Source organism: Camellia sinensis, chromosome 4 (genome assembly GCF_055761805.1).
Source record: "Camellia sinensis isolate YWXY chromosome 4, ASM5576180v1, whole genome shotgun sequence".
Taxonomy (NCBI): Eukaryota; Viridiplantae; Streptophyta; class Magnoliopsida; order Ericales; family Theaceae; genus Camellia; species Camellia sinensis.
This window is the reverse complement of record NC_138964.1, coordinates 182,295,277-182,317,213: the sequence shown is the minus strand read 5'-3', so window position 1 is coordinate 182,317,213 and position 21,937 is coordinate 182,295,277. Positions and strand designations below refer to the sequence as shown.

Sequence of the window (21,937 nt, the reverse complement as noted above, 5' to 3'; positions counted from 1 at the left end):
AATAGTATTTAGATGAATAGCTAAAATAAAGAGCATGGTTGGAGTACAAACATGAAACAGTTGACAGGTAAAATAAAATGTATATTTTATAGTAATATTTAGATAGGTAAAATACTTACTACCGTTGGAGATACTCTAATACATGAGAAGTAGTATAAAAAAATGATAAGTGTAACATTACTAGACAAATAATGAGTAAAAGACTACAACATGTCAATTCAATCAAATAAGGTAACCATTATATAAAATAAATTCGCCATCATTATGCATAAAAGTTCTATATCAAAATTTTATTTATATTTCATTATTCTGTCATTTATTTGTATTTACTTCATTTGACACATATTCTTCAAGTTTTTCTTGCATAAATACTTGCATTCCTCTTATGTTTTTTTCTCCTAGCATAATAACATATCTCAAAGCTAACATTCTGCACAAACTTCACTCTTCCAATACCAATTTGAGAAGAAGAAGAAGAAGAAGGAAGTGGAATAAAATGAGTGAAGAAAAGAAAATCCATCTAGATGTAGTGAGCATGGGTGAGCTCAAGCAATGGTCTTTCTACAAAGCCCTAATTGCAGAGTTTGTAGCCACCCTTCTCTTCCTCTATGTCACTATCGCCACCGTCATCGGTCACAAGAAGCAGCACAGACCTTGTGACGGGGTTGGCCTCCTCGGTATCGCGTGGTCCTTTGGTGGCATGATCTTCGTCCTCGTCTACTGCACAGCTGGCATATCAAGTAACCACCTCAAAGCCCTTGATACATGTATATATATATTATAATCTCACTAGTTATTTTTTTATTTTGAAAGTTATAGTTGTTTTTCCCATTGTTGCTTAAAAATAAGCCAAAAGGTGCTTCCAAAACACATTCAAAAAGCAAGATGAGCATTAGAAAATCCAAGAAAATTATGCCTCAAAGGCATTGTTTGGTTATTATTTTTAAAATACTTCCATATTGCGTTTGATAATTCTTTTTGTCGACTTAGTAAAAGTTAGCTTTAAAAAACAATCCAAACTCGGTTTGGTTTTGTTTTATTTTAGTTTTTTAAGCCTTAAAACAAATAAGCTAAAAAATGTAAAATTTTACTAAAATATATGAATTACAGATGTTGAATTGAATTGATATTTTTTTATAAATAATCTACTCAACAAATTTTATAATATAAACAATTTAAATCATTAAAACAAGTTAAAAAATGCCTCCAAAAGCCTCTCAGCATAATGCTATGCCCATAAGCACAACATTAACCTCACTTCGTATTGCATTGCGACAAACACATTCCATCCAGCTATTGATTTCACTGTTAGGTCAATGGCTGAGATGTGTATGTGTCATAGGCCATGTTTGTTTGGGTGGACATGAGTTTGGGATCGGACTAATAGTCCAATAAAATTATTAATCCGATGTTTGGTTAAACAATTGAAGTACAGACTAATTATTTTAAACTTGACTATTAGTTAAGATAAGATACATAATCCAACGGATTCGTAGTCTTAGGACTATTAGTCATGGGAATGCTAATCCAGTCCGCCCAAACAAACATGGCCTTAGTGTTAGTGAACGCTTGCTCATAAATGTCATATATTTCATCAAAAAATTAGTTACACTTTCAGTTTAGTTTTTAAATTATTTTTCGCATTTTTTTGAAGAATTACTTGACAATGAATGAAACATTAAAAAAAAAAGAAATTACAAAAATATGAGAGATGCAAGTGAATTTGTGGTGAGGTGTAAATGAAAAATTATGGGAGTGCAAGTCTCACTTACACCTTTCAATGTTTGTGTATTTTTTTCACTATCAAACTGTTAAGTAATTCTTCTTCTTCCTTTTTTATTTTTATCTTTGATTATTTTTTTATATTTTAATCAAATTTTTATATTTAAAACCTAAAATATTTGTGATGAAATTTTTAAAAATACTAAATACTAATTTATTTATTTTTGGGGTTGTATTTCTTCATCTTTAGTGGATTTTTTTAAAGATTTTCTTACAAATATTTTATTTTTTAGTACATATAAATTAATTAAAATATAAAAAGAATTCACTACAAATGAAAAAAATAATTAAAAAAAAAAAACTCAAAAGCAGTATTTGAGTTTCAAAAACCAAATGGATGTGGAAGTAATTTTGGTTTTTAACCATTGGGGTGACAGAGGGTCACATAAATCCGGCGGTGACGTTTGGAATGTTAATGGCAAGGAAGGTGACGTTGGTGAGAGCGTTGGCGTACATGGCGGCGCAGTGCTTGGGAGCCATATGCGGCGCGGCGTTGGTGAAGGCATTCATGAAACATCACTACATGATGCTTGGTGGTGGAGCCAACTCCGTGGCGGCTGGCTACTCCCGCGGCTCGGCTTTGGGTGCAGAGATCTTTGGAACTTTCATACTTGTCTACACCGTCTTCTCCGCCACCGACCGTGAAGGAATCGCTCGTGACGCCCACGTTCCTGTAAGTTTTTGCTATGCTTAAATTACACTTTTGCCCCATTTTTTTCATTTTGGGTATTTTAACCTTATTTATTATATGAGCATTCACCACCCCCACAACTCCCCCACAGATACGTGGCGGGTGGTGATTGGAGGAGCAGGAAAAAAAAAAAAAGAAAAAAAAAATGTAACCAATGTGAGAAAGAGGGAGTCAAAGGAGGTAGGGAAAAAGAGGGTATGAAACATTTTTGTTAATTATATATAACTCGTACCTCTAACACAAACACAAACCTAAATCCAAATATAATATTATATTTTTATGTTATGTAATAGTTAAAGTCACATTTTTTTATCTAATTTTAAACAAAAGTTAATTTTAAAAATAAAATTAAAAAAAAAAAACTTAAAATATGAAAAGCCAATATGGTGGGAAAAAAAATTTTAAAGGACAAGGTGAGAAAATAGATAAATAAGTAGACAAAGTGTAATTTACCCTTTGTTTGCTATCTTCATGATTTTGTCTTTTATGTTTATTATTGTATTTTATTTATATTTATAAATTTTGAAAAATTGAAAAACAAAAGAATTTGTTTGGTGTTTATTTTTGTTTCAGGTAAATTATATTATTATTAGTTGATATAATTTAAGTGAAATGTCATTTTAGTTATTGTAATCTTTTTTTAAATAATTTGAACTTTATATTTTTAATTTTGTTACAATGTCAACATTTTATCATATGTCACTAACATTTTGAATGCCAAAATAAAAAAAAAAAGTTTAAAATTAAGATATCAAAAAGTGATGGTTACGTAATTTCTTTTAAATTCTCATTCGGTTCCCCTTTAGTTTTGTACATGTATTTTTCCAGTTCAAAATTTTAACACAAATAAGGAGGGATTACATTCCAAGAAAAACATAGGGTTTAAATTAAAACTACGATAATCAAAATAAAATTTCACTCTACTTAGAGGAACTAATGATGTAATTTATCTTTTTATTTTTTTAAAGGGCAAATTACATATACCCTCTCGAGGTTTAGCAAAATTATAAATACCCCCTTGAAGGTACTATTTGCATAATAAATTAGCAGGCAAATTGTTATGAAAATATAAACCTCAGGGGACAATTTGTTATAAAAATATAAACCTCAAGGAGTATCTGTCATTTTCGAAACCTCAAGAGAATATCTGTAATTTAACTAAATCTCGAAAAAGATATATATAATTTGCCCTTTTTAAAAATTATAAATAATTTACAAACTTTATTTCTCGTAGTTAAACAAATATATATATATATATATATTCATTTATTTATTTTAAAAATAAACAAATATATATGAGTTGTGGGAGTTATGATTTGATGTGGGATGAGAACAGGTGTTGGCACCATTGGCAATTGGAATTGCAGTGTTTATGGTGCACTTGGCCACCATTCCCATCACAGGGACTGGCATCAACCCTGCAAGGAGTTTGGGTCCTGCTGTCATCTTTAACAATCCAAAAGTCTGGCATGATCAGGTCCCTCCATTTTTTCTTTAAGTAAATTTCACTGCATTTTTTTTAAATGTGTTTTTATGAGAACTGTTATTATTATTGTTTTTTTTTTCTAATTATTATTTTTATGATGAATAAAATGAGCAGTGGATATTTTGGGTGGGGCCTTTTGTGGGAGCACTTGCAGCAGCTGTTTATCACCAATATGTACTCAGAACTGCCACTACTGCCACCGCCATTACCACCACCACCAACTCCCCTCGCATCTAAAACTTAACAATCTATTTATTTATTAATTTGTTGTGGATGAATAAATCTAAGTGCACTCACTTTTCAAAACTTTTGTCTATTGTAATTATTTATTATTAAAATATTTATGAGAATGTAAGATTGAATTTTTTTTGGGTGAATATGTAAGATTGAATTGGTAGTTATGTTTTTTATTTTTTTTATTTTAATGAATGATTTACTTTTTTATAACATAAAGGAACCTCAGTTACAACTTGAACTACATTAGCTTAATTTAATTAATTCAGTTTCGTGCATATTTGATTTGATTTTGAATCTAAAAAATCTAAAATCAATTATGATTGATTCAATTTTAAGTTCAATGTTTAACTCGAATTAAATTAAACCAGCCTATCCACACGCTTATATCTAAGTCCAACATCGAATGCCATTAGTGGTGACATCCTTGAGTCTCCTAATTTAGATTTCTCTTCTTAAATTGTATTCGATGAGGGCTTGTACCCAATGGCACCACCCCCAACATTGGATTTCATTAGTTTCTATCTATATCACTTGTCCCCTATTACTAGTTTTCTTTGCGCTCACCGCTTGACAATTTTCCTTCCCCATACCGTTGAGAAAAGAGGTAATAAGATGTTGCTAATGGATGTCCTTCAGTCAGTGTCCTGGTCTTAATCATCATAATAATCATCTTTTCACGCATAATAACCATATTGATTTATGTGCCATCGATACTGTTGGAGATCGATACTGTAGGTTGGATGATTTCGATCATTTCTACATTGAGTCATCAACATAACCTTGCTTTGCAATTATCTCAAATTCTTGATACAGTTATATATGCCACCCACAACTAAGCATGGCAAGAAAACAAAAACTTGCATGTAAGCATTAGGTTGAGTCACTGCATGGCTTTTGATAGAACAATACTCTCTACAGCGGCAAAAGCAAGACAGGGCAAGGGATGAATTCGGCCAAAAGGTTAGCATCAACATGCTTGGAATGGATGGCTTCCATGCTCATAACTACCAAATCCAAATTCAGATCATCAGCAACCTCACCAATGATGGCTGTTGGCTTCTTCCCTTCCCCGAGTCGCTCTAGCAACTTGAATTCCTGGAACCCACCTATCATTTTTTGTAAGCAATAAGAATGAATAATCAATTATTGTTTGGAGTAACAAAATAAATAAATAAATCAGCTTAAATCTGCCACTCATTGTTGCCAGAATTTGTGCCATGATTCCACTTCAAATTTTTCTATATGATATAAAAAGATTACTTAATCAATACCAATTGTTGAACACCTGTTACTGCCAACCAAAGAACTTGTGTGTTGCTTATGTCTATATATCTATATCATCCTATAATATATGTAAACAATAGTAAACAAATATTATGCACAACTTGTAAAAATATAATTTGCTCAAGAATTAAGTAAAAAGATCCTTACCGCTATGTTTGGATTATGGATTTGCGTAGGGATTTGGTGAGGGAGAGGAAATAGGCAAGGAAAAGTGATACAAATAGAAACTAGTTGCTTTTCCCTTCTCTTCACAAATCCCTCTCCAAATCATAGATCTAAACACAGCCTAAAGCAACAAGTGCCATACAAAAGGCAAATAAAGAAGCAGAAACAACTTGCTTACTACTTGAGTTTCCAAACTCCCTTAATTACATTGTGGACAAACGAAAAAAAAGGGGGGGGGGGGGTTAGTAACCCATGGTCATCAGTGTAGACCTACCTTCAGACAGATGCCAGCGTACGCTGGAGAGTTGGGTGTCATGCTCTGGCAATGATTCTTTCAGCTTTTCATCAATAACTGCAAAGAACCAACAATCCTTGAGATAGTGCGGGAAAAATGTTCTGTAACAAGAAAGGTATCTCTACCACTTGATTTTTGGTGTCTGCGTATGTAGAACAACATTAACAGTTACAGGGACAAAGCTATAAATTTTGCTTAGGAGGGCTGAGGTAAACGTATCAAAAAACTCAAGCTATCTTTTGAAAATTAATAATTACTAACATAAGCATTATGATCTATATCAGTCATTTCTTAGTACTTATCTCAATTATTTCACACAATTTTTTGGGTTATAAATAAAAGTTTTTTTAAAACTTGGGGTCATTCTATATACATTGTAGAAACACTCATAAATTAAGAGGGGTAATAGAAAATGTTTCAAGAACTTAGGGGGGCCATCGCCCTTCTTGGGTCACCCCTAGCTTCATCCATGAAACAGTTATTACAACATACCCACGACCGTAATGTCTGCCCCATACTTCTTCGCCAAAGCAGTAGTAGTAGTTGCAGCCTGTTAAAGGATTGGAACCAAAAGTGAGCAAGATGCAAAACAAGAGCAAGAATTGAATCACCAAATCCGCAGCAAGAAGTTAACAACATCAGTCTTGATACTCGGTATAAGACGGGTTTGCTATGTGCGCAATGACACCTCCGCACCAACATATTAGTCAAAACTTTATAAAACTAAATATCGGATGGGCATTGTATTATGTTGGCTGTGTTCATGTCATGCATCTCGGATTCATGTCAGAGTTCCCTAACAATAACCCAACCCATTTATTTTTTTCCTGCTATTATGTTGTGTTATTTTGAATTCGTGTTGTGTTAACATGTCATGTCAACAAAATTTCACTCTTAGTTAAAATACCAAGTGTATGTAAACAAAGTTTTTTCCCCACAAGTCAAATTTCATAAACATTATCTATCAGATCAAATTATTCATAAAAATGTTTAATTTCAACTCAAATCCATTTCTCCAATTTCAGAAAACTAAATGTTTAGGTTTTTTTTATTTTTTATTTTTATAACTAGATTGAATCCAATATAGTAAATGGAAAGATCAAATTGTCTCAAATAGAAAGCAAAAGGACTATATTGACCTCAAAATCCTATTTCACATTTTTTTTATTCAACTCGATAGAAGGTTTTAAACATGTCAACCTTTAATGAAAATAACATTAAAATGTTGCACAAATCCTTCATTAAACAAGTTGTTCGTGTCAACTTCATGTTATGTAGGTTCAAAGCTGACTTGAACTGTTTATTTATTGTGTTATCATGTCGTGTCATAATTGGGTTCATGTCAAAAAAGAGTCAACCCTAAACCTGCTAACTTCATGCATGGTTCGTGTCAAGTCAAAAATTTCCATCCGTAACTAAATGCTTTTCTTATATTTATATGTATATATATATTCTACTTGAAGTTTAAGTCCTATCCAATATAGGTCCATTACCTCCGGAACACTCACTGAGAAAAAGGACAGGGATTGGGTCATGGAAGGCGGGTAAAATGTTGGCCTGCTTGTTTAGTGATTTCACTAAATACCAAAAGAAGATTGAATGTGTGCGCCAAATTGTGGCTGAAGCTCCATAATTTCATCATAAAACAAACAAAATTGAGAAAATAATTGGAGTTAAATCGATGTGAAAGGTATATGACAGGATTCTTCATAACAGCACGAATGACATCAAAAGGCATGATACCTATCTGGATATGGTCAATCAACACAAAAGGAATGTTAAATCCTACTGTAAGGAACAACCACCTCAAATGAACTACTGTAGAATTGATCATTAAGATGTCACATTACAATGATACTGTATGATTTGTGATATGTCACTATTATCTAATACAAATACAATTTATTGGATAGTACTTGATTATAAGTATTAACATTTACACCAAATTAGCTCACCTATTCAAGGTTGACCAGAACACTTTATTAAATGTGGGTAGTTCATCAGATCATATAACATGTACTGGAAAAAATCAGAACACAAAGCACCCCTATAGTGACATTTATCAGGGAACAAATTTATCCTAAAACACTGTCTAAATTGTAAATACAGTAACTTATAAAAAATGTAAAGACAATAACTAATTAAAAAAAATGTAACAGAGTAGGCTTTTATGCAGAAGAATAGAGGAGCAAGTAAGCTCCAGAAGGGTGGTAAAGTTTTAACAAAGGTCTGAAACAAGTTATGAAAGAGCCAAATAGGTCCCAAAGAGAATAATAATTTTAAATGAAGTTAAAGAAATTGATGTGAAAACTGTACATGAAAAAGCTGGAAAGAAAGAGGGAAAACCTGTCTCGTTCCCTCAGAGAGGTAAGGATTCCGGTCTGTGATTGGTAGAAGCAGATGCTTGAAATGAGTAAAGGCATCTGCAGCTAAACTGACTTCAGATTCTTGTGGCTTAGCCTTAGCTGAGAACAATTAAAGCATAAGATATGAGTCCCCAATCAAAAGTGAAATGAACAAAGCATCTAGATATCAATATAATTCATCCAGTAATAGCATAGAAACATAGAGGAATGAAATAGGAGTGTTCATTTATTAAATTAAATGACAATGTTGTTGCTCCATGAAGATAGTTAAAAAATTTAATCAAGGAATGTTAGCCTTCAAATTACTCATTATTAGGGGAGAATGCGTCTACATACATACATACATATAATATGAGTGTATATACATACATATATATTTTGACCATCAATATTAGGCAAAAATATGTCCTACTACATCATTATGCAACAAATTGTGATGGTTATTAATGTTTCTTGGTGGATTCAGTTAAGGACAACTCAACATCATGTTGAATGGGGCTATGGTATATGAAAACAGCCTCCAGTTGCATAAGATGCACATAAGAGATGCTATGTGTTTTTAGGTGTTTACAGAAATTCACTTTTTGAATGCATATTTTGCCTCATCATCCCCCATTTTTTTATTAAAACAAAAAATATATATATATATGTATGTATAATTTATCCAAAAAAAAATAGAGAGATCCTTGGTAGTGTTTGGTTTGTTGGAATGAAAGTGAAATGGAACCATCATTCTATTAAAATGTCAATTCTCACATTTAAATCACTAAAAAAATGATGAAAATTGAATTGCAAATTGAATCATCGTTCACAATTACAAGTGAATGGTCATTCGATAGGGAGGCTAAGGAATGATCATCGCATTCCACTCCAACTTATTTTAGTGAAACAAACGCTACCTAAAAGTGCCCTCTTTTTAGTCTCTTACTTTACCAAAGATCTGAAGACTTGGTTTAAAAAGAAAATCCATAATCAACTACACTAGTTAACTTCAAAAAAGATAAAATAAATACACTGGTTTAAAAACAAAACTCAATTAACTGTCATTTTCACTTTTACCAACACCTTCACTTTTTAGTCTTTCCATCACAAAATTTTCAAGCATTAAATCTTTAAAAAACACTATCAAAAATGTTATCATCATCAAACGACTGAACCTATATTGCGGATATAATGTTTCTATATTATTTTTAGTTATTTTTCATTTTGAAAAGAAAGAAAAATAAATCTTAAATAAAAATAATTACAACAATATTAAAAAATGTAGAAAGTCTCATTTAAAATTTTCGTTTTAGGCCTCACATTATCTCAAGTTGTACTTGGTTGATGAAAATCTCTTTCTTATAATTTGGCCCTGCAAACCAAAATTCTCATTATGCTCCTAGTAGTACCATGGTTATCAAAATCGTGATCCAAATCATCGGATCCTACCATCCCAAGTTGCCAAAACGTTCCAAATAGTAGTAAAATTGGTTTTATAGCAAGATCACAAGTAGGATTGTGTAAGATCATATAGGATCATACTATGCTAGTGGGTAGGTTAGCTTCAAGTCATGCTTAACCTGTGAGTAAGTACAAATCATCTATCTCCTACTTCATCATTATTGCAATGTTTTGGATCTTGAATTTGTCAAAGGAAAGGAAAGTGAAAATGAAACTACACATATTCATTTTTTTTAAGGTTGTAAAACTAAACAAAAACTGAAATTTCTTTTGACAAATGCTTATTTATTTCTTCTCATTAGGCTCAGCCTTGAGGGCAAGCAAGAGAGGCCTGCGCCTTGGGCCTCCAAATTTGGGTTGAAAATAGGAGCCCCCAAATATAATTTTGTGTTTTAGATATCAAAAAAAAAAAAAGGCTCAAATACTATAGATCCAATTGAACATGGGGCCCAAAAAAAAAGACAAAAACACAGTCATAATATATGAAAGTAAACACAGTCCATTGAATAGGTTAGCTTTGTTATCGATTGAAAACGATATGGTGAATAAATTCGATTATGCAAGCTTCGTTAGTGATTTTGCAGCTAAAAATGTGAGAAGAGTAATGTTTATGTGATAATTGGCTCAATTGTAAACTAGATATTGCTAAATTATAAAGCAACAAGATCAGATTTTTATTTTTTTTGAATATTTGTAATGATTGCTTCCTATCTTAATATATGAAAGTAATTTTTTGTTTATAATTTTAATAATTATATGTGCAAGTAAACTTTTTTGTAACTACAAACAAATAAAAAAGTTTTATAATTTATCATTTTATTCATGAACTTTTTCTTTTTTTTTAATGTAAGAGGAACCCCATTTTCAAAGTTGGCCTTAGGCCTCCTAAATCTGAGGACCGGCCCTGCTTCTCATTTTCCTATAACTTCTTTCACTTCATTTGACTTTCTAGTAGATTTTTCCTCCCAAATCTAAGATCCAAACATAACCCCTATAAATCATAAAAATAAATCTAATTTAGAAGAATAATTAAGCCTTCAATATTGGAGTAAGGCAACTACAGTGAAATTGAAGATCAAACGTATGCATGTGAGGTTTGGTTTGGACCCAACATTTTTCCATCATTCTCACCTATGTGCATAATAGTTAAACTCAATATCAGAAAATATATGTTAATTAAAAACCCCAAAATTCCAAAATTGGTATTGTAATAAGCAATTAAGCAACAAGTAGAAGACAACAAAGGGGGGAGAGAGAGAGAGAGAGTAAAGAAGTACCTTTGTGGCCAATGCTTCGGAGATGGGGAAAGAGAGAGAGCTTGCGAGCTGCGGATTTGAGAGAAGAGAAAGGTATGGGAAGTAGAGAAGCAGAAGAGGAGGAAGTGGAAGAAAAAGTAAGAATTGAAGTTTTGTGAGGGTTTGAGGTTTCAAAGGGGATAGCTAGTGAGTAGTGAGCAAAAGCCATGGAGGGACTCAGAAAGAGAAACCTTTTCCAATTCTGTGTGTGTGTGTGTGTGTGTGTGTGAGAGAGAGGGGGGGAAGGGGCCAGATTGAGAAAGATGGGGGTTCCAGAAGAGGCAAGAAAGAGAATTGAAACAGTTGATTAAAAAAATAATAATAATTTGGACTATAGTCCATAGATGAGATTTGGAAATAAATAATAATAATAATATAACTTTTATAATTTTGATATTATTATTAGGGTAAATTAAACTCACCTTCAGCCCTTAATATAATTATATGGTCTTGTTAATAAGTGTGGTTAGAGTATAAGTAAAAGGCAAAATATTTAAAAAAATATAATATATTTTTTAATATTAAACAATAATACTCATAGAATATTTGTTAATATTTGTCCAATTACAATAATTTTTTTTAATAAGATTAAAATTATCAAAACTAAAACAGTGATAAATAGACATATAAATAAACAAGGGTAAATAAGGTTTAGTAAAAAAGACAGATAATATTATTTTACTCAATTGTTGTTATAACTTATTTAAGCTTTTATACAATTATATCCCAAAAAAAAATTGTCTTAGGGCTTGGGCTGGACAAGGGCCCGGTTGAAAAAACGACCCGACCCACTCAGCTCAGTGCTCTGTGGTCTCGGCGGTGTCGTCCTCACGCGAGGGCAGAGCTAAATGGAACTCAAAGACGCCGACGATAATACCATTACGACGCCGTCGTCGTCGTCGCCGTCGCCGTCGTCATCATCTCGTTCATTTTCATCGGCCGATCAGCAGATGACCACTACATCTCACCATCACTTCGGCAATCCAAGCGAAAACTCAGAAGCCTTCTCCATCACCATCATTGAGGTAGAATATTTACTCCAAAACCTTATGATTATGTTTGGTTTCTGAGAAATTGCAGGAAAACAATAAGAACCCTAGCCAAACCGAAAAAGCTTTTTTTTTTTGGTTGCCGATTGAATGTAATGGTACAATTTTTGACATTTTGAATTTTCTGTTCCTCGATGATGTTGGCTCAGAGCATGAAAGAAGAATATGGATTGTTTGTGTGGCCGTGTAGTGTTGTTCTGGCCGAGTATGTTTGGCAACAAAGGTCCCGCTTTTCCGGTGTTAGCGTGATTGAGGTGTGTGTAATCTCTACTTCAAAATTCCACATGTAAATCCCTTATTCTTGAACCATAAGTGAATGAATTTGTGTTGTAACTGGCTATTTTCTGTAAATATAGTGCACTCCTTTTGTGTTTTAATTTATTTTTTTTTTTCCCTTTGATATTTGAATTGTGATTATCTAATGTCGTTATAATTGCTAGTTTACAGCTTGGAGCTGGAACTTCTTTGCCTGGGTTGGTTGCCGCGAAAGTGGGTTCGGACGTCACACTAACCGATGACTTAAACAGACCAGAGGTATTATGTTGTAAAATGATGTTGGTTTACTATTTTTTTTCTTTCACATTGCTGCGTGAACTTTGATATCATGTATATGTTTGAGTATGGGGTTGTACGTAAATATATAACTTAGATTTTAATGAACCAATCTACCATATCATGCTTACAATTAAGCACTATTAATTCCTTTGCCAACCACTCAGACCTCAAAGAAGTTGGTCTAGCAAGTACTATATTAACTCCTTTGCCAACTAATCTTATAAGGGAAATTTAAATGCCCTTGTTGGAATTTAGGTGGAGATTTTATTACCCGGCTTTATTTTTTATTATTGGGTTCTTCTGTTATCAGAATCTTACGACTCGCAATTCGATTCACGATTCGATTCGCAATTTTTACAAAATCAATACAAATCTATTGGTGAATCTATTTTGGAAGTGAATTTTTAGTGAATCGCACGATTCACAACCGATTCACTTTTTATGATTCATGCAATTTTTGAAATTATTGTGTCCGACATATTTTCAACTCTTTTTTTCTCTATTTTTTTAGTAAAAATTACATAATGCAATTTCTAATAGCGTTTAATATCAAAATAACCAACATATATACCTAATTTGTTGTTATTTTAGTGATCATAGAGTTTTTAATGGAATCCAATCAGATTCAGTCAGACCCAACATATTTTTAACATTTCTTCTCATTTTTTTTCCTTAAAAAAATCATAATATATATTCTAAACATGTTTAAGATTAAAGTTACGCTATGAATTATCTATTGCTATTTTATTAAATTGAATATTACATATGTGAGGTCAGTTATACCTTTAAAATGTTTTAGTCTTTAAAATAAAATATTCTAAATAATTCTTTCTTATTATTTGGTCACTGTTATTTAGAAAAGTATGTATGCTTTTTGTTCAAATATCAATATTATTATTAATTATTGTTACTTTGGAAATTGATAGTTTATCAATTTGATTATTATCTTTATTAAGAATGATTGATAAGAAATATCTATATATAAAAAAAAAAAAGGTAAGATGGTGATCTTACATATGTACCTTTGTTAACTTCTTACCTATTAAACTACGCATTATTCAAAATAATATTTTCATTGATTTAAGTCTAAATATTTCATATTCATAAGATATATTTAACATCTAAATGTGTAGATATGTGTTTGTAAGTAATCTAGAAAAAGTGACCAAATCTTTACGATTCACAATTCGATTCGATTCGCGATTCGGCACGAGGTCATTTCGATTCATAATACGTATCTCGATTTGACAACTATGGTACAAATGAAGTTTTGATAGTCCAATTTGTTATGTATGGCATTCTGTACTCATGGTTTTGCTGTTGTTTTAACCACAGAATAAGTTTATATACTTTTGTTGTTAGCCCTTGGTTGAATATGGTCACAATTTGAAGATGTGAGCTCAAATTTTGTGTTAAACAATATGTAATGACTCTCTCCACCTTCCTTCCCCTACCTGCTGAACTGTCAAAATAATGAAATGACTTTATGCCTGTGGAAGTGTTCACCCTGCTTAATAATTTGCAATTGCTTTGTTTTCATTTTTAGCCCAATATGACTAATTACTGAAAAGACTGATTCCAGCAGCAACTACTTGTTCCTATTGGTTTTCAGTAGATACCCCAAATGGTTAAACAGGGTTGAATGACAATTTTATGTTGCCAACACTGGCTAATGTCCTTTGTGTGATTACTTAATAATCATTCTATCCTAATCATGTGCTTGTGCCTTGTCTTTTCTGTACATTATTGTCAAAGAATGGTCTGAGTTCGAAGTCTATCTTGGATGTACCATATCCATACTAAAAGAGCTGTCTACATTTTCTATCCTGTTAACCAAACTAGGGATGCATCTTTCTCATTCTGTGCAGAATTTAATACGTACTTTAGTTATAGTGCATCCAGTAAATGATCCACGGCTTTAACCACTGTACCACTACTTTGTTTAGAGAATTAGATCAATATTTAACTAAATACTTAAAAAATAAGCAGAAACTTCTATTTTCACTGTGTGCACTTCGATGCATGCAGAGCTGCTTCCTGGAGTGTTTGCTGTTCATATTTCCCACTCCTTTCATATCATTCATGTATTGCTTCTACAGAGTAGGAACAAATATTAGAGAGGTAGGAGTTTTTGGTGCTATTTTCATTGCCTGATTCCCTGGGAAGAGCAGTCACAGCTGAATTTTAGTTAATATGAGTTTCCAATTTAATGGGTTTGTGGTATTTCTTGCAAGTACAAGATACATTTCTTACTCTATGGGGCAAAGATTAATCTGTTGTCAAATATTACATACAAATTGGGATTTGCATTTGGGTTATAGCCTTCTGGGATTTGTAAACGAATCTTCATTTATGTCTTCTATTTACATGCAACTTTAGTAAAAACTGTTATATAATTGTTGCTTCATTTCGTTTGAGGCTTTTGAGTATTAAGGTGTGTTTGGCTTTTGTCAAACTGTTGTAAATTGTTGCGTCATTTTGGTGTTTGTCTCTTCATTCACTCTAGAGAGGTGGCTTTTGTTTCTATTTGATAAAATAATCTGAAAAGTTTTTTGTCTTGAATCTGCAGGTGCTGGCTAACGTGAAAAGCGTGTCTGATTTAAACAATCTCAATTGTAAAGTAAGCTATCTTTTTTTCTTTTTTATTTACAGTATGCCAATTCACATGATGCATATGGGGAGAAAGGGGGTATAACAGTTTATATTGCTTGGCCTTAGAAAAGAAAGGGGTATAACTGTTGGCTACAATTGGTTCTGAACACTTTCCTCATGATCAGAGCCAGTGTCAACATATTGTTTTTTCATTCCCTTTTAACACAAATGCATATCAATCTATCATATGAAGATGGCATTGATAGACTACAAGATGATTTTGGCTTGTCTTGTAGGTAATGGGACTGACATGGGGCATGTGGGATGCAACTATCTTCAGTATACATCAAAAAGTTATCCTTGGGGCTGATGTGTTATATGATACGAGTGGTAGGATTATTTTTGTTGAGGTACTGCTTTTTTCTTCTTTTGCTCCATTAAACTGAAGATGAGATGTATATTGTGCTTATATTGGCAAGGCTTTGATGATCTCTTTGCCACTGTGACATTTCTACTCCAAAATTCTCCAGGATCTGTTTTCATAACAACGTATCACAATAGAAGGTATTTTTCACTTTTAACGTTATTTTGTGTTGGCAGTTTACATTTCAACAATGTTAATCTTTGAATTTTATTAAAAATGTATTATGTATTTATATATTTGTTTTGTTTTGTGCAGCGGGCATCATCTAATTGAGTTCTTGATGGCGAAGTGGGGGTTGAAGTGCACGAAACTTCTTGACGGCTTTTCATTTATGCCATCATACAAGTCATCTGGGCTAAGTGGCAATATTCAATTGGCAGAAATTGTTTTGAATAGTGAAGAGGTGAGATAACATAAGCCAGAAATTAGCAGTAAGAAGCTGAATGGTGACACAGCCGCTCTGATTTTTAACCTTGTTACATTTCAACAATGTTAATCTTTGAATTTTATTAAAAATGTATTATGTATTTATATATTTGTTTTGTTTTGTGCAGCGGGCATCATCTAATTGAGTTCTTGATGGCGAAGTGGGGGGTTGAAGTGCACGAAACTTCTTGACGGCTTTTCATTTATGCCATCATACAAGGCATCTGGCTAAGTGGCAATATTCAATTGGCAGAAATTGTTTTGAATAGTGAAGAGGTGAGATAACATAAGCCAAAAATTAGCAGTAAGAAGCTGAATGGTGACACAGCCTCTCTGATTTTTAACCTTGTTCCATAGCCATATGTCAATTAGTTCAATTCACCTCAGGGGCTTTTTATTTGTGGATTGTTGCTCCTTTCATTTATTGAGGTTTCCTGTTTCTTAGAAGCCAATTTCTGCATGTGAAATTTTAGATCTTGCAACTTGTTTATACCAAATTATTTCACGACAGACATACTGTTTGTATATTTTATGCCTTGACAGGACTTTTTAGTTACAGGAGGGTAGTTTGGGATACTTTCTTGCATCCGAGACAGTACATCACTAGAATGAATGTTACAATTTTCAAGGTTTTGAGCTTGAACTAATGAATTTTCCTAATGAGATGGGATATTGTTTGATCATATGACTGGGTATTTATCATATCAATAAATATTTTCCTGCTATATTAAGTTTCTAACTTCTGACTTGAACACTAGAGTTTTAAGTAAACAATGAGCTTGGAAATTCTGTATGTTGGATCTACCAAATTCCAAGGTAAAGTTTTTAACTTTTAATTTCCCTTTATCAGGCAATCTCATTGGCCCAGCTATTTGCTGTTTGTAGTTTTCCATTTAGGGTGGGATTTAGTCTCTTTTTTATTTTTATTATCAGAACATGGCTGGGCTTAGGTCTAGGTTAACCACGCAAAGTTCAATCAGGTAAAGACTAGTTTTGATCTCATGCAGTTTACTATTAGTCATCCTAGATTTAATTCCTTGAATGCCCCCAAAATTTAGAAGCAATACTAGAATAGACTGTGTTCAAATATTATATATATTGTTACAGGGAGTAGCCATATGCTTTGTGGTTCTCAAACAAACCATACAATCTTATAATTATTGCAATCCTCCTAAAATAAGCTTAAAAAAAGGATTGATGATTGATTTTGCTTGATTATGTCTAAAATATTGTATAGATAAGTTTAGGGGCTCCTTAATTGACCACCTTACAGTCCTTTCTGACCTCTTGTCCTCCCGTGATGCTACTCATCTTGATCATGGACTTCACAAAAGCCTTTGAGAAAGCTTCTTGTGAGCTAGCAAACTTGGAAACCAGATCTTTTGTCTGTGGAGAAGTAAGCAAAGCTTGGTCCGAAGAAAACAGGCTCTTGCCTTGGAGAATTAGCTTGTAGTATGTGTTATCGAAAGTTGTGGAAGATGGATCCATGTTGGCCCCAGCATTCTTGACCTTATTGTTATGTGGGCAAATGCTTTTTAAGCTTGCTGCAAACGACGGATGCATTGAAGGGTCAATGTCATGTGTGGAGTTGAAGTTGTGGATTCTATTTCTGAATGATGAACAATGAGAGAACCCTATAGTGTGGCCACCTACAGAAGCAAAAAGAATATTGTCAATTTTCTCAGGTACTCAGTTGTATCAAGCTGAGTCTTACAGAGAAATAATGTTCTCGGTTCGGTAGTTGGAGTTGGTTTACCTGAGAGGGCCACTAGGTCGTCCATGGACAGACCTCTTTGGGAGAAGCTTTGCTGAAGCTGAGAAATGTTGAAGGTGGGAGCTGGCATTTGTATGGTTTCACTGGCCTTTGATGTTCTTCCATCTTTTCTTCCCTTAGGCACATACCAATTGGGACCTCCAGACTGAAAGATAAGCATATCAAACAATCACAAAGATGTAACTGAATTCTTCTTGATGTGATCTTTAGTGATATACTTATTTACTCCATTATCTACATCTAGGTCTACAAACAAGTTGAGTCGAGCCGAGTATTTGGTTAGTGAAGCTTGATTTAAAAACTTAACAAGTTTTGAAATGTGTTCTAGCTTGACTTGTTAGCTTTCAAACCATTCTTAAACAAGCTTTAGTCTATCCAACTATGAGCTGAATATGAGGAGCTTAGTTTTGTAAGTAGTCCAATACTATCGAGTCAGGTTCAAGCCAAAGTTAATGAATTTCAAAATTTGTTCGAACTTGGCTTGTTTGCATAACAAGTAAATCTCAAACAAGCTAAATATGAGCCAAACTCAAGTATTTGATTCATTTTAAAAAGAAGCATTGGCTTAAGACTAGACTCTCATGAATGTGTGTGTGTGTGTGTGTGAGAGAGAGAGACAGAGAGAGAGGGAGAGTCCATTATAGTTTTCTAATTTACTTACCAGCACAACTGCATCTCTTGCAGCTAAAGCCAAGATATCAGCACACGAGACTACACCGGGACACAATGATTCTAGCTGTTTCTTGGCATCGTCAATGACATGAAAAGCATGTAGAGAAACATTAGGTGGCCCATCTTTTTCTGCAGTGTTCTTCCCCACTGAATTTAACAACACAGAAGCATCACAGCCCTAAAGAAATAAAAAAACAGGGAAAGAAGTTAATATCAACGGAAAATTACAAAACCCATTTAACACTAAAATGTCTTCATATATATATATATATATATATGTATGTACCCTTATGAAGCAATCATGGAAATGCATCCTGAGTATAGCTGCAGGGACTGTTTTGTCTTTCATCACCGCATTCTTGACTGCATTGGTGACAATTAAGTCAGTGTCGGGGCATGTCTTGTCATAGTAGTTTAAGCTCAGTGCATTTCCTGGAGGAATGACTGAAAAGATCAGCAGTGAGCTTAGCAATGCAACAATGACAACCATGGTATAATGCTAGGAGCTCCAGTAGCTGTCTTATTGTTATATATGGTTAATGATAGAGTTACAACAAGAAGGGTATTTATAGGAAGAGTTTGTATGGAGAGAGAGAGAGAGAGAGTTGAAATGGTGGTCCAAGTGAAAGCATGCATGTTGATTATGGAGTAGAGTTGAAGCATTCCAGCACAAGACAATCCATGTCCAATCTGTCTAGGCACCTTTGTGATGTATTAATCACAAGCACAAAGAGTGCATAATTCAATCTAATGTTTTAGGTCTTGCTTGATTTACAGAATTGGAGCACGATAGGACTTTTTTATCCCGGGATATAATTATTCGTGTTTGGTTCACCTTTGTGATCAGGGATAAGTTATTCTAAAGGCAGTAGTTAGTTGGATATCCCTACAGACTCTCTGTCCTGTCACTTCAACGACTTGTGGTCTTTGTGAAGATCATTATAAGCCATCTCCTACAATGGATTTGTTTGATGCAAGTTTATATGAGTTGCTTATATCTTTTCTTTTTTCTTTTTTGGAGGAATCTTGTGTCAGACTGTTTGTGTAGTTTCTGCTTATAATTTGTTAAACATAGTTTAAATAAATTGAAAAGAGCTAATAATCGGAAAGTTAGGAGATGGGTGTTTTTACTTTCTGTTTTTTTATTATCAGTTTTTAACTTTCAATAAGTTACACCAAATGGGCTTAACTTGTGGGAATGGGAAGGAATGTATTAGGTGGTTGGGATTGAACAATCAATGTCGTTAGTTGTGTAACTTTTTTGCTTGTTCTTATTTTTCAAGTTTCTGCTTTAATTAGTCATGATGATTTGGACGGGTGTAATGGTTGGAGTGATGTGATTGGTTTTGTTAGCACAAGACTTATTAGCATGGTGGAGACATGGACTTGGGATTCTAATCTTAAAGAACAAATCTATATGTAACTTCAAAAAAAAATTGAGTCTGTCTACAATATTATTGATATTTTAAAGGGTTAATACATTTGTACTCTTCAAAATATGAAATTTGTATCATTTTGCTCTCCAATATGTAAAAAATGTTTCAATTTGGTCCCTCAACTAAATTCTGTTTGTAGATGCCGTTAAAATCAAGGATCAATGTGAAAATTCACTTAAAAAGTACACTTTTTATCCAAAAAAATATATGATATGTTATTAATGTGATTAAAAACTATGCTTTTAGTTTAAAGCCATACAAGTTGTTATATCATTCTCTGTATTTTTCTCTATATCTTTTTGTTAATAAAAAAAAAAAAAAAAGCAAACTCCAAACACCCTTAGAGCAACTCTAACTATAGGGGTGTATAAAAAAATCGGTAGAACCCGATAAACTGACCTAATCCAGTTTAAATTGTCGGTTGGATTTGGTTTTTATTAGCTTTAGTTCTAATTCTGGTTCTAAAAATGATGGAATCGTTCAAATTGGTTTGGTTCCTGGTTCTAAGGCTTTGGTTATGGTTTTGAACCGAACTGTTACATATTTATTTATTGTTTTTTATATTTTTATATGTAAAAATTAAAATATAAAAAGTCTCTTATAAGATGTAAACACTAGTCTTGATTGTGAAATTGATAAATTCTAATCTACTTAATTAATTATCATTGATTTGTTTACTAACATAAAATATATATCATATTTATTGTTATAATAAAAATTTTAGAACTGTAAAATCGAACTGAACCAAACCGGTTTTTATGATTCGGTTCCGGTTCGGTTCCATAATTTAACGGTTCGGTTATGATTCTAATTTTTTTGGAACCGATCGTTTATTCTAAAATTAGACTAATCTGATTTGTGTACACCCCTATCTAACCATACTTTTCATTTTTTATTAGTTAAAATATTAAAAAATAATTCTTTATTTTGCCTAATTTCTTTTTTATCTATGTACTCCAATGCTGCTTTCTTTTCTTTGTTTTGAACTAACCAATGCTATTCTTTATTTTGCCTATACAAACACACAAACTTTCTAAAAAAAATTCCCAAAGCTCTTTGAACGTAGCTAGCTTTAAATTTTTTTTTGTTAAAATAGTTATTGTAATAACTAACTCATTGAAGTGATTAAAATATAATAATATTAATGGTAAATGATACTTTGCCCTCCCTAAAGTTTCATCAATTTCTCACTTTGGCTCTTTAAATTTGATTTTTCCCACTTTGATCCTTTATGTTTTCAATCCTTCTCACTTTGGCCCTTCATATTTGTAATCCTTCTCACTTTGGCCCTTTACGAATGATTTTTTCCACTTTGGCCCTTCATGTTTGTAATCCTTCCCATTTTGACCTTTCATGTTTGCAACCCTTCTCACTTTACTCCTAGACCAACTTCCATCCAAAAAAGTAACAGAATTTGTTACATCACTAACACATTAGCTCCATATGTGATGTAAAAAATTCACTAAATATGCAAAAATAAAAAATAAAAAACAAAAAAATTGGAATTTTTTTTAGTCTTTAGTGAATTTTTTTTTCCCCAAATTTATTTAGACATTATTACGTTATAGATGCAGCTAAAAAAATAAAAACAAATTTAACTAAAAAAGAAAAAAGTTTACTAAAGACGAAAAAACGATAGTAAATTTTTCATTTCAGAATTGACAATACAGGTATTTGAATCAGTATATTTTTTATTTTTTTCGTCTTTAGTAAACTTTTTTTTTTTTTTAATTAAATTTGTTTTTATTTTTTTAGTTGCATCTATAATGTAATAATGTTTATGAATAAATTTGAAAAAAAAATTCACTAAAGACAAAAAAATTTCAATTTTTTTGTTTTCTATTTTTTATTTTTTTGCATCTTTAGTGAATTTTTTACATCACACATAAAGCTAATGTGTTAGTGATGTGGCAGATTCTGTTAGTTTTTTGGATGGAAGTCTAGGAATAAAATGGGAAAGATTGC

The 21,937-nt window shown here is 32.5% G+C and overlaps 4 protein-coding genes across 7 annotated transcripts; 2 read left to right on the top strand and 2 right to left on the bottom strand.

Moving 5' to 3' along the window:
• Positions 1–228: 228 nt before the first annotated feature.
• LOC114309411 (aquaporin PIP2-7) lies at positions 229–4,336 on the top strand. Its single transcript, XM_028255136.2, has 4 exons — positions 229–740; positions 2,160–2,455; positions 3,810–3,950; positions 4,074–4,336. The coding sequence occupies exons 1-4, from the start codon at positions 386–388 to the stop codon at positions 4,194–4,196; spliced, it is 915 nt and encodes a 304-aa protein (XP_028110937.2). The 5' UTR covers positions 229–385; the 3' UTR covers positions 4,197–4,336.
• Positions 4,337–4,956: 620 nt separating this feature from the next.
• Positions 4,957–11,476, bottom strand: LOC114309413 (uncharacterized). Its single transcript, XM_028255142.2, has 5 exons — positions 11,027–11,476; positions 8,287–8,405; positions 6,433–6,490; positions 5,920–5,997; positions 4,957–5,302 (listed from the first exon to the last, which is right to left on the bottom strand). Exons 1-5 carry the CDS (start codon positions 11,211–11,213, stop codon positions 5,109–5,111), a joined length of 636 nt encoding a protein of 211 aa, XP_028110943.1. The 5' UTR covers positions 11,214–11,476; the 3' UTR covers positions 4,957–5,108.
• A 278-nt stretch (positions 11,477–11,754) lies between these two features.
• Positions 11,755–16,773, top strand: LOC114309412 (Putative methyltransferase family protein). Of its 4 annotated transcripts, none has more exons than XM_028255140.2 (8): positions 11,755–12,069; positions 12,243–12,347; positions 12,541–12,627; positions 15,218–15,268; positions 15,537–15,630; positions 15,720–15,804; positions 15,920–16,067; positions 16,219–16,773. In XM_028255140.2, the coding sequence occupies exons 1-8, from the start codon at positions 11,893–11,895 to the stop codon at positions 16,234–16,236; spliced, it is 765 nt and encodes a 254-aa protein (XP_028110941.2). In that variant the 5' UTR covers positions 11,755–11,892; the 3' UTR covers positions 16,237–16,773. The 4 variants fall into 4 exon arrangements, with proteins under 4 accessions (XP_028110941.2, XP_082723206.1, XP_082723205.1 ...); XM_082867080.1 differs by having other exon boundaries at positions 11,773–12,069; positions 15,771–15,804; XM_082867079.1 differs by having other exon boundaries at positions 11,773–12,069; positions 12,243–12,379; positions 12,534–12,627; positions 15,771–15,804.
• Positions 16,774–17,144: 371 nt separating this feature from the next.
• LOC114309410 (peroxidase 64) lies at positions 17,145–19,369 on the bottom strand. Its single transcript, XM_028255135.2, has 4 exons — positions 18,823–19,369; positions 18,526–18,714; positions 17,847–18,009; positions 17,145–17,739 (listed from the first exon to the last, which is right to left on the bottom strand). The coding sequence occupies exons 1-4, from the start codon at positions 19,024–19,026 to the stop codon at positions 17,345–17,347; spliced, it is 951 nt and encodes a 316-aa protein (XP_028110936.2). The 5' UTR covers positions 19,027–19,369; the 3' UTR covers positions 17,145–17,344.
• Positions 19,370–21,937: the final 2,568 nt, after the last annotated feature.